General features: G+C 39.1%; 2 protein-coding genes across 2 annotated transcripts in view; both read right to left on the bottom strand.

Annotated features, from left to right (window-relative positions):
* The window catches only part of wdr11 (WD repeat domain 11), a 161,459-nt gene that overhangs the window by 21,294 nt on the left and 126,397 nt on the right, over window positions 1-13,768 (bottom strand). The gene's annotated exons all lie outside the window — the stretch shown is intronic.
* The window catches only part of LOC127524564 (exportin-5-like), a 58,210-nt gene that overhangs the window by 17,820 nt on the left and 26,622 nt on the right, over window positions 1-13,768 (bottom strand). The window contains exons 20-28 of the mRNA XM_051916183.1: window positions 13,595-13,694; window positions 11,523-11,704; window positions 11,289-11,389; window positions 10,737-10,827; window positions 10,443-10,578; window positions 4,133-4,231; window positions 3,724-3,770; window positions 843-946; window positions 690-749 (exon numbers count right to left, since the gene is read on the bottom strand). Coding sequence (XP_051772143.1) covers window positions 690-749; window positions 843-946; window positions 3,724-3,770; window positions 4,133-4,231; window positions 10,443-10,578; window positions 10,737-10,827; window positions 11,289-11,389; window positions 11,523-11,704; window positions 13,595-13,694 — 920 coding nt within the window. The remainder of the gene's footprint in view (window positions 1-689; window positions 750-842; window positions 947-3,723; window positions 3,771-4,132; window positions 4,232-10,442; window positions 10,579-10,736; window positions 10,828-11,288; window positions 11,390-11,522; window positions 11,705-13,594; window positions 13,695-13,768) is intronic.

Below are 13,768 nucleotides of genomic sequence, written 5' to 3'. Positions count from 1 at the left end.
ATTATTACCGAAAAAAAAAAAAATCAAAAAGTATCAAGCTGAGTTGTTTGCTCATAAAGCTCCTTCTCTCTCTGTCCCTCACTCCTATATATATGTATACAAAGATTTGGATTCTTCTAGAAAAACAGCTCTAGAAAATTCCAGAAAGTTTTCAACAGTCCTAGAAAGTTCCAGAAAGTTCTAAACACTTCAAGAAAGTTTTAGGAAGTGCTACTTACTTATAAGCAGTACCATTTGTTATTGTTCCAATTTTTTAAATGGGGTAATTTTAGATGAATTAGGGACTTTTTCATTGTTTTTAATTAATTTAAGTAATTAAGTTAATTGATTTATGATACAGGAAATCTTTTTGAAAATCTTTTGAAAAATAGTCAAAAAGTTATAACCCTAGTGTACATATTTGATAAAAGGAAGTAGGAGGCCTTATGACAATCTGTTCATTAGCTTATCCAATCAACTTTGAAAGTCTTTGTTCAATGATAAATGAATATGTATGGTTTTACTGAATAAATACTCTGTTTTGCTTCAAGCTAATTTTGTAGCTCTCTGAGATTGTAAGAAAGGTTGTAAGAAAGACTACCCTAGATCGTAATTTCAGACAAATTATGTTTATTGAATTTTTATTATTGAGTGGCCTGACTTTAATTTTATTGTTGAATGTACACCACAAATTGTGATCATTAACTCACCATCTGTGTCCTCTTTGTTTGCAGATAGCTTTGGACATTTTCTTGTAATGCAAGTCACACCTGAAAACACATTTACAAAGTTTTTTTTCTTCTTTTGTATAAAAAAGTGAAGCAAACTTGAAAGGCTTATTCACATTCATAAGGGAAACTCACTTAGAAGGTCAATAACCTCTCGTGTGACCAACTGCAACAGCTGCTCCTCCACCATTTCCTGAGTCACATGGTTCTCCTCATAGGCCTCCTCCTCCTCCTGAGCACTAAAAACATGAATAACAACAATATTAATAATAATGTTGATTTGAGAACATACAGATATTTTATTTAAACTTACAACATTAGTATGTTGGTATTCTCACGCCAACATAAAAATAGTTCCGTCAGTCGGTCACGTTCAACATTACGTCGACGTCATCAACGTCAACTGAGAGCCCAATCACCTTCGAGTGTAAACTAATTGAGCCAATGCACATTGGCTTGCAAGATTTGCATCTCACTCTCTGCCCCGCTCAGTGGGTATAAATACGGAAGCAGTTGGAAGGCACATTTGTCTTTCGCTTCGGAGCCAAGCGGATCGTTGTTTCTGCTTCTACAGTCTCCTAAGAGTGTCGACTTTAAAAAAAAAAAAAAGAGTTCCTCAGGAACAAGCCTCTTTCCCGGTGTTAGTGTGACGGTGCTTGCAGCGGTGGTCGCGAGCTCACAAGTTCACAGCACTGCAAGAGAGTTGGGCGTCTTCGAAGAGATTGCTGTTTATATAGCTGAAAGCCGGTTGTTGCGTTTCCAACAAGTGTGAGCGCCCACTGCAGGCTTCAATAGTGCAGTTGTACCTCGCCATCCTGCCAGTTGCGCCATGGCCACTTCCCTGCATGCTTCAGCACTGAAAGAGAGCTAATTTTCCTAAAAGAGCAACACGGGTGTGACACTGCGTCTTTTTCAAGATGTCATTCCACCTGCGCGTTTCTGGATGCAAGCGTTTCCTGGCGCCAGATGACGTCATGATCGCTGTATCACGTGTTTGGGCATTAGGCACGCTGAGCCTGGGTTTGTGGATGGCTCATGTTCTTACTGTGGGAACAATTACCACTCCCTCCGCTGGAGGAGGGCCGGGTGGAGAATCTTGCGTTCAGTTTTCTTTCTGTTCCACTGCTGCCAAATTTTGAATGAAAGAGCAAATTCCTCTATCTCTGGGTCCCAAGAGGGTGCGGTTGGCGGTGTGTGACGATATGCCTTGCCACCCTCAGCTCCCTCTTCTTTTGCCAGTGGGCAACAGTGCGTGTGTCAAGACCGCAAGGATGAAGCCATCTCGCACACCCTCTGCCCAACCGTGGAACCAGGTAAGTGTTGCCCTGCACACTCAGACTCCACATCGGACACTATGCCGTCCGGGTTGCATCTTTGTGCAACGCACACTCATACCTCACTTCGAGCCGCTGTGCCGTCCGAGTCGGGTCCCTGTTTTCCGCCTTGCTGCCCCACTGCGGGTACATCTGTGGTCCCGCTGGTCCCAGTTGCATGGTATATGAGGGCCTGGCTAACACTCCCCAGCCCCTTTCGCTGGCTTACCCGGACCATCAGACTCGGCTATGCGATCCAGTTTGCCCGGCGTCCCCCCAAGTTCCGGGGCATCCAGTTTAGCTCCGTGCTGCCCAGTGATGCTCACATCTTATGGGCTGAGATCAAGCCTGTCCCTCTAGCCGATATAAAGAAAGGGTTTTACAGCCCCTACTTCATTGTACCCAAGAAATGCGGTGGGTTACGGTCAATCTTGGACCTGTGAGTTTTAAATTGGGCCCCGTTCAAAATACTAACGCAGAAACGCATCTTTGGGTGCATCCGTCCCCGAGAATGGTTTGCAGCAATTGACCTGAAACATGCGTACTTTCATGTCTTGATTCTCCCTCGACACAGGCCATTCTTACGCTTTGTGTTCAAGGGGCGGGCATAGCAGTATAAAGTCCTACCCTTTGGGCTGGCCATCACCTTGCGTTTTCACGAAGGTCACGGAGGCGGCCCTTGTTCCTCTGAGAGAACGTGGCATTCGCATTCTCAACTAGGTTAACGATTGGCTCATACTGGTCCAGTCATGAGATCAGTAGTGTGAACACAGGGACATGGTGCTCAGTCACCTCAGCCAGTTGGGGCAGTTAAATTAGTTAAATGAAGTCTTAAAAGAATGTAAAGAGTTGTGAAAAAATGAGATGTGTGTCAGATCCACATCATGTGCGGCATGTGTGACCTAATAAACCTGCTGCTGTCTTTGATTAAGGATAATCAAAGAACAAGAAAAAAAAAAAAAAAAAAAAAAAACAGCACTGCTTTTGACTGAATAAATTTTGTAACTTTAATAAGGATTAATCTATATTTAATTTATAATATATGCTGCGAAGACTGCAAAGTGTTTTATAACTTGATAATCTCTGTATATATCCTACCTGTTAGACTTACCTGAAAATCTTAAAGCACCAATTTTCCAAGGTTACATGGATCAAAAAAACAACAACAACAAAAAAAAAAAACTTTTTGTGCATTTTGATAGGGCAAGTAAAAAATCCGAACCGGTGTGACTGAACAAAAAGAAAAAATTGAGCACTGATATATTGAAGGCACAGGTAAATTTGACATTTATTATAATGGGTTTATGTGAAGATTGTTAAGTTCATGTAATTCAAAAGTTGTTATATTTTTTAAACCCTAATAAATATTAAAATGTATAGATTTCAATTACACTGTAGTGATGAATGGTTATAATTAATCACAAAAATTTAGAAAAAAAGTCAATTTCATAGAGTCATCAGTTGCAGTGACTTATTGAAATTTCAGCTACAAAGTCACTAGCGGTGTGAATGAGGCTTCAGTCAAGTTGTCTAGTGAAAAAAAAAATCATGTCTGCATTACAACTGCAGCTTCACTCTTTCAATCTCAACCACATACACCTGAGGCAGTGGTATCACAAAAAAGTGTGGTAAGAAAGCAGTGTTAAAATGGCCAGAACTGTACACAAATATTTATAGTATTATCCAACACTAAAATATCTTACCACAGACTGATCCTTTGGTTGATGATCTGCCACCGAAAGCTCAGTCTCTATTTTCAATGAAGTAAAAAATAGGAGATGGTATTAGGCAAACAATATCCTGTACTGCAAGCAATATTGGTTGCTTCACTTCACCCAAAATTACTGAATGACATAAAACAGTGAAGTGAAACAGCAATCTTCAAACTTCATAGTAGGGATGTGCAATATTGAAAACAAAATGATATCTCAATATTTTATGGGATTTTGTTGTTGAATGAAATGATGGCATGTGTTCCCTGTCAGTCAATGTGTGTTTGCATACCACTGCGCAGATGGTTCATGCAGACATCAGTTGGCAAAAGTTAGCATTTCCCAGATCTCCTATTGTACCTTTAAATGAGCCATTTATTGGGTGTGATGTGAAGTTTACCTGCTGTAGATAGGTAAATAATGGACCCAGCAAAGGACAAAGGAGGCTGTCATAGTACTCATGAGGACAGGACATGACCAGCTGCTTCATGAACAGACGTGAAAGACGTTAAGGAAAACAAAAACACACTGTAACCTACAGCACTTCATTCATGAGTCAATGACTATGTTTACATGTGCACCAATAATGCGATTATGTCTAATAATCAGAGTAAGGCCTTAATCAGGTCGAAGATCTTAATCGCAGATGTTTACATGATACAAGCAGAACTCTTCACTCTAGTTTACATGCAATTTTCATTATTCTGATTTTTTGCTAATAAGTATGGTTATACCACACTCAGATTGGCATACAGTATGCATTTAACCGGCCATTGTTTTAATCTGCTTGCATCAAATTCAAAATACATTTTTATGGACGTGCTGGATATTAATCGGCGCCATGATAAACATTGCAATGCCAGGTTTGCCTACTCTGCCGTTGTGTTCTTCGCTCCATCTGGATGAATACGAAGCAGAGACTACGCAGCGAGTTGTGCTGACAGTGTTTAGCGATTTGGAGAAGAGAAATCTCAGAATAATGTCACAGAGTTCATTCATGAAATTGTGTGAACAACACACGGCAACCGAGCAACAAGCGCACTTTGGTCAGAACGGTAATAATGAGATTAAGGTGTTTACATGCCTGTTTATAGTGATTAAAATTGGCGTACGCCACATAGTTTAATGTGAATGTTTACTACGATTATGAGCTTAATCACATTAGTTTGATCGAAGTATTGCGTTTACATGAGGTAAAGTTTAATCGCAATATTGCCAAAATCCCATTATAATCACATTATGATGGTGCATATAAACGCACTCAATGACCACAGGAATCCAGAACTAATTACATTATCGATGTCACTTACATAGTCCAAGGTGAGTATAAGTCTTATAATGACAGATGGGTAACACTTTATAACAAGGACACCTAAATACAGTAGTCAACATTTGAAGTGGATCAAAAAAGTTAAAGTTGTCCTAAGAACTAAGCTGTCCTAAGGAGAAGGTTTTAGGACAACTTTGATGAAAGGTATTGATCCACTTCAAATGTTGACTACTGTAATCGCCTACTAATGAATTGATACTTGCTTCAAAATGAATCAAAAAGAAAAAATAGCTAACCTCAGCTATCTCTCACTAGCTCATGACTTATTTTTCACTTAGTATTCAGCCCAGTTAAGTCATGTTATGCATGCTATTAGGTGGCTTATCAAACAGTCAGAGAGTTGAGTGAGTGACCGTCAGAATTTATATTTACAGTGGGTACGGAAAGTATTCAGACCCCCTTAAATTTTTCACTCTTCGTTATATTGCAGCCATTTGCTAAAATCATTTAAGTTCATTTTTTTTCCTCATTAATGTACACACAGCACCCCATATTGACAGAAAAACACAGAATTGTTGACATTTTTGCAGATTTATTAAAAAAGAAAAACTGAAATATCACATGGTCCTAAGTATTCAGACCCTTTGCTCAGTATTTAGTAGAAGCACCCTTTTGATCTAATACAGCCATGAGTCTTTTTGGGAAAGATGCAACAAGTTTTTCACACCCGGATTTGGGGATCCTCTGCCATTCCTCCTTGCAGATCCTCTCCAGTTCTGTCAGGTTGGATGGTAAACGTTGGTGGACAGCCATTTTTAGGTCTCTCCAGAGATGCTCAATTGGGTTTAAGTCAGGGCTCTGGCTGGGCCATTCAAGAACAGTCACGGAGTTGTTGTGAAGCCACTCCTTCGTTATTTTAGCTGTGTGCTTAGGGTCATTGTCTTGTTGGAAGGTAAACCTTCGGCCCAGTCTGAGGTCCTGAGCACTCTGGAGAAGGTTTTCGTCCAGGATACAGGTGCTGGTCATATAATTAGAATATCGTGAAAAAGTTCATTTTTTTATTGTAAATTATTTTAAAAAATGAAACTTTCATATATTCTAGATTCCCTACATGTAAAGTAAAACATTTCAAAAGTTTTTTTTTGTAAATTTGTTGATTAGAGCGTACAGCTAATGAAAGTCCAAAATCCAGTATCTCAAAATATTAGAATATTTACATTTGAGTTTCATTAAATGACCATCCCTACAGTATAAAATCCGGGTATCTTTTGTTTTTTGAAACCACACTAATGGGGAAGACTGCTGACTTGGCAATGGTCCAGGAGACAATCATTGACACCCTCCACAAAGAGAGTAAGTCACAGAAGGTCATTACTGAATGGGGTGGCTGTTTACAGAGTGATGTATCAAAGCATATTAAATGCAAAGTTGACTGGAAGGAAGAAATTGGGTAGGCAAAGGTGCACAAGCAACAGGGATGACCGCAAGCTTGAGAATACTGTCAAGTAAAGCCGATTCAAACACTTGGGAGAGCTTCACAATGAGTAGAATGAAGCCGGAGTCAGCACATCAAGAGTCACCACACTCAGACATCTTCAGGAAAAGGACTACCAAGCCACTTCTGAACCAGAGACAACGTCAGAAGCATCTTACCTGGGCTAAGGAGAAAAAGAACTGGACAGTGAACAGTGGTCGAAAGTCCTCTTTTCAGATAAAAGTAAATTTTGCATTTCATGTTGAAATCATGGTCCCAGAGTCTGAAGGAAGACTGGAGAGGCACAGAATCCAAGCTGCTTGAAGTCTAGTGTGAAGTTTCTGAAGTCAATAACGATTTGGGGGGGGCGTGACGTCTGCTGGTGTTGGTCCATTGTGTTTTATCAAGTGCAAAGTCAATGCAGCCATCTTCCAGGAGATTTTGAAGCACTTTATGCTTCCATCTGCTGACAAGCTTTATGGAGATGCTGATTTCCTTTTCCAGCAGGACTTTAGCACTTGCCCACAGTGCAAAAACCACTTCCAAGTGGTTTGCTGATCATGATATTACTGTGCTTTATTGGCCAGCCAATATGCCTGACCTGAATCTATGGGATATTTTCAAGAGAAAGATGAGAAACAGTCGATCCAACAATATACAGATGATCTGAAGGCTCAATAGTGCCTCAGCAGTGCCACAGGCTGATCACTTCCATGCCACACTTCACTGATGCAGTAATTTGTGCTAGGAGCAAGTCATTTGCTGTAATATGTCCTGCCGATCAAGTATTGAGTGCACAAAAGAACATACTTTAAAGAACTTTAACTTTTCTGTTTTGCAAATCCATTTTTTGATTGATTTTAGGAAATATTCTAATATTTTGAAATACTGGATTTTGGACTTTCATGAGCTGTACGCTCTAATCATCAAAATTAAAAAAAAACAACTTTTGAAATGTTTTACTTTACATGTAGGGAATCTAGAATATATGAAAGTTTCATTTTTAAAAATAATTTATAATAAAAAAAAATGAACTTTTTGATGATATTCTAATTATATGACCAGCACCTGTATATACTTGGCCGCATTCATCTTTCCCTCGATTGCAACCAGCCGTCCTGTCCCTGCAGCTAAAAAACACCCCCACAGCATGATGCTGCCACCACCATGCTTCACTGTTGGGACTGTACTGGACAGGTGATGAGCAGTGCCTGGTTTTCTCCACACATACCGCTTAGAATTAAGGCCAAAAAGTTCTATCTTGGTCTCATCAGACCAGAGAATCTTATTTCTCACCATCTTGGAGTCCTCCATGCAGGCTTTCATGTGTCTTGCACTGAGGAGAGGCTTCCGTCGGGCCACTCTGCCATAAAGCCCCGACTGGTGGAGGGCTGCAGTGATGGTTGACTTTCTACAACTTTCTCCCATCTCCCGACTGCATCTCTGGAGCTCAGCCACAGTGATCTTTGGGTTCTTCTTTACCTCTCTCACCAAGGCTCTTCTCCCCCGATAGCTCAGTTTGGCCGGACGGCCAGCTCTAGGAAGGGTTGTGGTCGTCCCAAACGTCTTCCATTTAAGGATTATGGAGGCCACTGTGCTCTTAGGAACCTTAAGTGCAGCAGAAATTTTTTTGTAACCTTGGCCAGATCTGTGTCTTGCCACAATTCTGTCTCTGAGCTCTTCAGGCAGTTCCTTTGACCTCATGATTCTCATTTGCTCTGACATGCACTGTGAGCTGTAAGGTCTTATATAGACAGGTGTGTGGCTTTCCTAATCAAGTCCAATCAGTATAATCAAACACAGCTGGACTCAAATGAAGGTGTAGAACCATCTCAAGGATGATCAGAAGAAATATGAGTGTCACAGCAAAGGGTCTGAATGCTTAGAACCATGTGATATTTCAGTTTTTATTTTTTTAATAAATCTGCAAAAATGTCAACAATTCTGTGTTTTTCTGTCAATATGGGGTGCTATGTGTACATTAATGAGGAAAAAAATGAACTTAAATGATTTTAGCAAATGGCTGCAATATAACAAAGAGTGAAAAATTTAAGGGGGTCTGAATACTTTCCGTACCCACTGTATGTGTGTTGTATGGAAGTCTACATTTGTTATTCTATTGTTAAAAGGAGGAGAACCTTCTAAACGAACAACTATAGGCCGATTTCTAAACTTTGCATTTTGTCTAAGGTTTTTGGATCTCTCATTAGTGAGCAGTTGATTTCATATTTAACTGAACATGACATCTTATCACATAATCAGTCAGGCTTTAGGAAATAACACAGCACAACTACAGCTGCTACCAGGGTTCTAAACGATATTGAGGCACTTGATAGAGGTCATTATTGTGTTTCACTCTTTATTGACTTGTCTAAGGCTTGCCACACTGTTGATCTCAGTATACTGAAAACTAGACTGAGACTAAATGGATTGTCAAATGATACAATTTCTTGGTTTGAAAGCTATTTAGTGGACAGGACACAGTGTGTGCAGATATAAGGCCATTCATCCACACCTTTATATATTATGAGGAGTGTTCCTCAGGGGTCCGTTCTGGGGCCTTTACTTATATAACTAAAATAACTAGTTTATATAAATACTCTTTCACGTATCATGGTACTTACACAATGTATGAATGAGTCTGTGAATGAATTTATTAAAGAATTAATAAATGGGATGAATTAACTTGTGTACTGTATTGTTGTACGGTAGTGTTGTACTGTGGCAATTTTTATCAACACATGCAGCCTTAGGGGCCGTTCACACAGAACGCATTTTTACATTCCAATGCGCTACTTTACTTGTAAACACACACTAGATGGACATGTATGACCGTGGAGCTCGCATTGTGTCTTTTGCAGCGTCTCGCGCATGACACGGCATTCTAAAAACAAGACCCTTTCCCCATTCCACTGCCCGCTTCTTGCGTTTTTCTGTGTGAACAAGCCTTTATCCACATAAGCTTTTGCCTTAGTCCTAAACCTGAGTTCATAGGCAAAGCTCATGTAGTCATAGGCCTATATGTTTAAAATAAATGAAGATTATTGTGGAATGGTCAGTTGAAATGCTTGTGAACTGAGGATTATTACAAATTGAATATACCCAAAAACTACATTTAAATATTTTTTCCTATTATGATTTATTCTCATCAAAGAAGCGAATGACACTCGAAACCTGTGCAAGGGATTTGCGCTATTGTTGAATCAGAATACGAAGCAGTCACATGGTTGTGTGTGAAAACGAAGCTTTGGACGTCACAGATCACGTGGTTATGGCAAAATGAATCAAGCTCTGGTACAGTGCTTCACTGTGAGATGTATAGTTTTTTTTATACAAGCTTCAAAGCCTCGGAGTCGAACGTCACATCACTACTCTTTCCCTCTTGTTTTACCAGTTCGCTGTGTTAACTTGTACTTCCATATGCTTTCTTGTTCATTGTTTTAGTTAAAGATTTCATTGTCTGTAGTGTTCTTGTTTGTTCCAGTTCTTGCCTCACAAACTGAGCACTCCAGCCTGCTCACACCTGGGATTGGTCACAGCAGCCACTCTCTCAGCTTGCCTGTCATTGTGATTCATTTCCCTGCCTAAGGTAAGACTGTGTTCACCTCCTCTCCTACCGTCTACCGTAGACATCAGTGTTCATATTCAAAATAGAAACTTTTATCCCAGTACTTCTGTGATTACTGTAACACAGAAATAATGATACTGCGTGGTTGAAAAGTCTGTTTGTCAAGTTTCATACCTATACATGACTGCTCTCTCTGGTTCAGCAGCAGCACAAACACAGATCTGAATGTTCACTGTGATCGTACAAGTTTTAATAGACAAAGAGTTGAATCGCTGTCAGTTAGGAATGAGATTGCGTGGGTGTTTTAACGATTAATCGTGCAGCTCTACATTTTAGTAGAAGTATTTTTAACTAATAGCAAAAAAACAAAAAAAAACATATATGATACAAAGGATATGGACTAGGGGACGAAGCCTGTGGTCTGGAACACTGTCTAGATGGATGAAGGCAGAACCAATGATCTGCTCTGCCAAGCCTTCTATTGCATAAAAGTCTTGTTGCAAGCAGGGACCAGCATTCCCAAGCACTTGGTAACTTTAAAAAGAAAATGAGAAAAAAAGACAAGGGTAAACAGGATTGGGAAAGTAGATTACACCATTGGAGAAGAGTTATTCTTTTATTGTTATTGGAAAAGAAATATCTATTAAACAAACAATAAAGAAAAATCAATCATTGAACTTGATTGTTCCAACCAGTTTCTGTAGAGTGCGGTGAAGAAGCCTCGCTCAACAATGTTTTTGTACACTGTAGAGTCGTAGGAATCTAAAACTGGTTGAGAAATTCCTGTAGGAAACAACAGGAGTCATTTCTTTAAAATAACCAAGGTTTGGTGTTTAAAAGACAATATTCAGTGATATCATCGATTCATCTGCACTAGCGGATGACAACACAATTTGAATAATAATATTCAATAATAACTGAATAATGACACTTGTTTTGTGTAGAGCTGCTTATACCTGAATTGAACTTGTTTCATAATTGATTAACTTTGCAACACTGACACTTTCAATGAACTGAACTGAATTAACACTGAACTGACTTGAGCTGAATAAATGACACTATTGTCTTCTGTAGAGCTGCTTTACAGCTGAATTGATGAATTCTGCAACAGTAACTGTTATTTTCCTGTTTATTATTGGGAAGCTGCAATAAAAAGCGCAACATAAATGTGACTTGAATTAACCAGTCACAGCAAAACCTAAATGATGGTGTTTGTATCAGGACAGGACAAACTAGAAACCTACCTAAAACAGAATTTTCCTCCATATCCATATCATCATAGACTCTAGTAAAGGTCTTGCTAAGAAGTTTGACGTTCTCTGGCAAGAACAAGCTGTTGTGGGTCCTGGAAGGATGAAGAACATGAAACTACTTCAAACACTGTTACAATAGCAGAAAACAACAAGCTAACCATGATTATTTTCACATATCTAATATCTTATTTTGGAAGCAAAATTTCTAGAAATGACCTAATGTACCTGATGAGGGCCAAAAGGTTGGGCAGCAGGGCCTGCAGGGGCTCTGCACAAGGGTTTCTGTAGACGGGGGTCCCATCAGAGTTAGTGCTGATCATAAATCCGCCTGCTTTTGCCTCCTCAGGATCAGCGGGCCAACGAGCATGCTTCACAACCCCAAGCATGGTGTACACACAAAAACTAATCTGCCATAAGACACAAACCAATCAAAGCCACTCATATTCACGTCTATTAAACCAGTGTTTCCCAACCCTGTTCCTGGAGGCAGACCAACACTACTCATTTTCGAACTCTTCCTAATCAAACACATCTGATTCAACTCATAAGTTCGTTAGAAGAGTCTCCAAGACCTGAAATGAGTGGCTAAGATTAAGCGTGAAGTTATTCAATCAAATGCAGTGAGTGATTTTCTGTTTTTCTTTTGTTGTTCGATTCATATTAACAGCATATAGCAGTAGGTACTGTATATTACCCTGCTTTCACTTTAATACACAGATCTAATATACACATGCGATTTTGCTGTTTACGTTCACAGACATAACCGACTGTGTTTATGTGAACTTTGTGTGTTTTTGACATAACCTTGTGTGTATTTGACAGTTTAAGCACAATAAGACGTGACAGAGAACTTAGTTTAATACTCATGCAGTGCACAGTCTGACATCCAACTTTTCTGTGTGCATGCTTTGGATGTGTGGACTCAGAAAACCATATATCAGAAGTTCAGACTGATATTTAAAATGCATGCAGATAATAAAAACTTTCACGATGATGAAGAACTGCAATGTCACGTGAGCGTGACCGTGATTAGAGATGATAATCAAAACCAAACATATTATTTAGTTTTTGGCAGATACTATTATTCCAAGGCAAGAGCTGTAAAGGCTCCACCCTCTTCTGGAAAGTGGGGTGGGGAGTAGCAGCTCATTTGCATTTAAAGATACATGCACGAAAACAGCATGTTTTTCCTTCCACTCAAAAATGGGGAATTAGAACATGGTATAATATATACCTATATAAATGATCTATGGGCTATTTTGAGCTGAAACTTCACAGATACATTCTGGGTACACCCGAGACTTATAGTGCTGAGACTTATACTTGGGGAACAGTATCACTTTTGCACCTTAATGCAGTTTTAATAACTCTTATATTATTGAGCATGCCCTACAATTTAGCAACAGTAGACTGTATTTTACGACAATCACTGATCTAGCTGATTTGGAGATTAAGTTTGGGCTTTTAGGGAGGAAAGAAAATGTACCGCTGCGAAGGAAAGAGATGCACTAAAACATCACAGCCCTAGTTTCTTGCTGTAGAGTTGCTGTCATTGCAATGTCTCGGTAAAAATGTTGCATATTGATTGTCCTTTTCAAATACCAGGTAGAACTGTCAGACCAGTGAATGTAGTGAAGAAATTTTAGTTGTCTCACGAATAAATTGTCTAGCGTGTTGTGACTCATCTTATTTGATTGCTTTATAGAGACCACCGATCAAACTATATAAAGTTGTTATCAGCTGATAACAATCGGCGCCCCGATCAATCAATAATAAACCCAAGAGCATGAACGAATTTGATGAAGAGCATGCCAAAATGGATGTGAGGCATGAACTGATGCTACTTGCAGCATTTCGGCACAGTGCCACCTACTGATCAGAAGTATGAAAAATTGATATTTTTGCTTAACTTCTGACCGGTTTGCCCAAAATTCTTAAATCTGGTCTTTTTTGTTTCAGTGCAGAACACAGTCGTATCATACACAATTTTTTTCTCATATGAGCCATTTTGAATTTTGTCGTAAAATGCAGAATTTTACAAACAGATTAATGTATTGTTAAAAAAAAAAAGTATGTGTCATAATGACAATGCCCTCCAAAAACTGACCTTCTGGTCAAAATTTATAATGAAATTATTTAAAATGCTAATAGCTTTTGATTAATTTTGCCTATTTTAATGATTCCTTGAGTCATACTAAGAACAATGATACCAATTATGCCAAATTTAGTAGAATTTGCTTTCACCAAAAAAAAAAAAAAAAAAAGGCTCAGATCAAACGGTAAACCATCAAGCTTACATTTTGACAGGTTGCTGGCAAATAAACAAATGCACTGCCAGTTTCAGAGTAATGGTCAGCACCAACATACGCCAAGAAGGTAGCAGGATCCCATAAAACGCTACACAACATAGAAATGAAAGATGGATCACACATCATTCATTCATTTCAACATCAGTTTAATAAACTCAATAA

Source organism: Ctenopharyngodon idella, chromosome 13, assembly GCF_019924925.1.
Source record: "Ctenopharyngodon idella isolate HZGC_01 chromosome 13, HZGC01, whole genome shotgun sequence".
Taxonomy (NCBI): Eukaryota; Metazoa; Chordata; class Actinopteri; order Cypriniformes; family Xenocyprididae; genus Ctenopharyngodon; species Ctenopharyngodon idella.
This window is presented reverse-complemented; position numbering and strand designations above follow the sequence as displayed.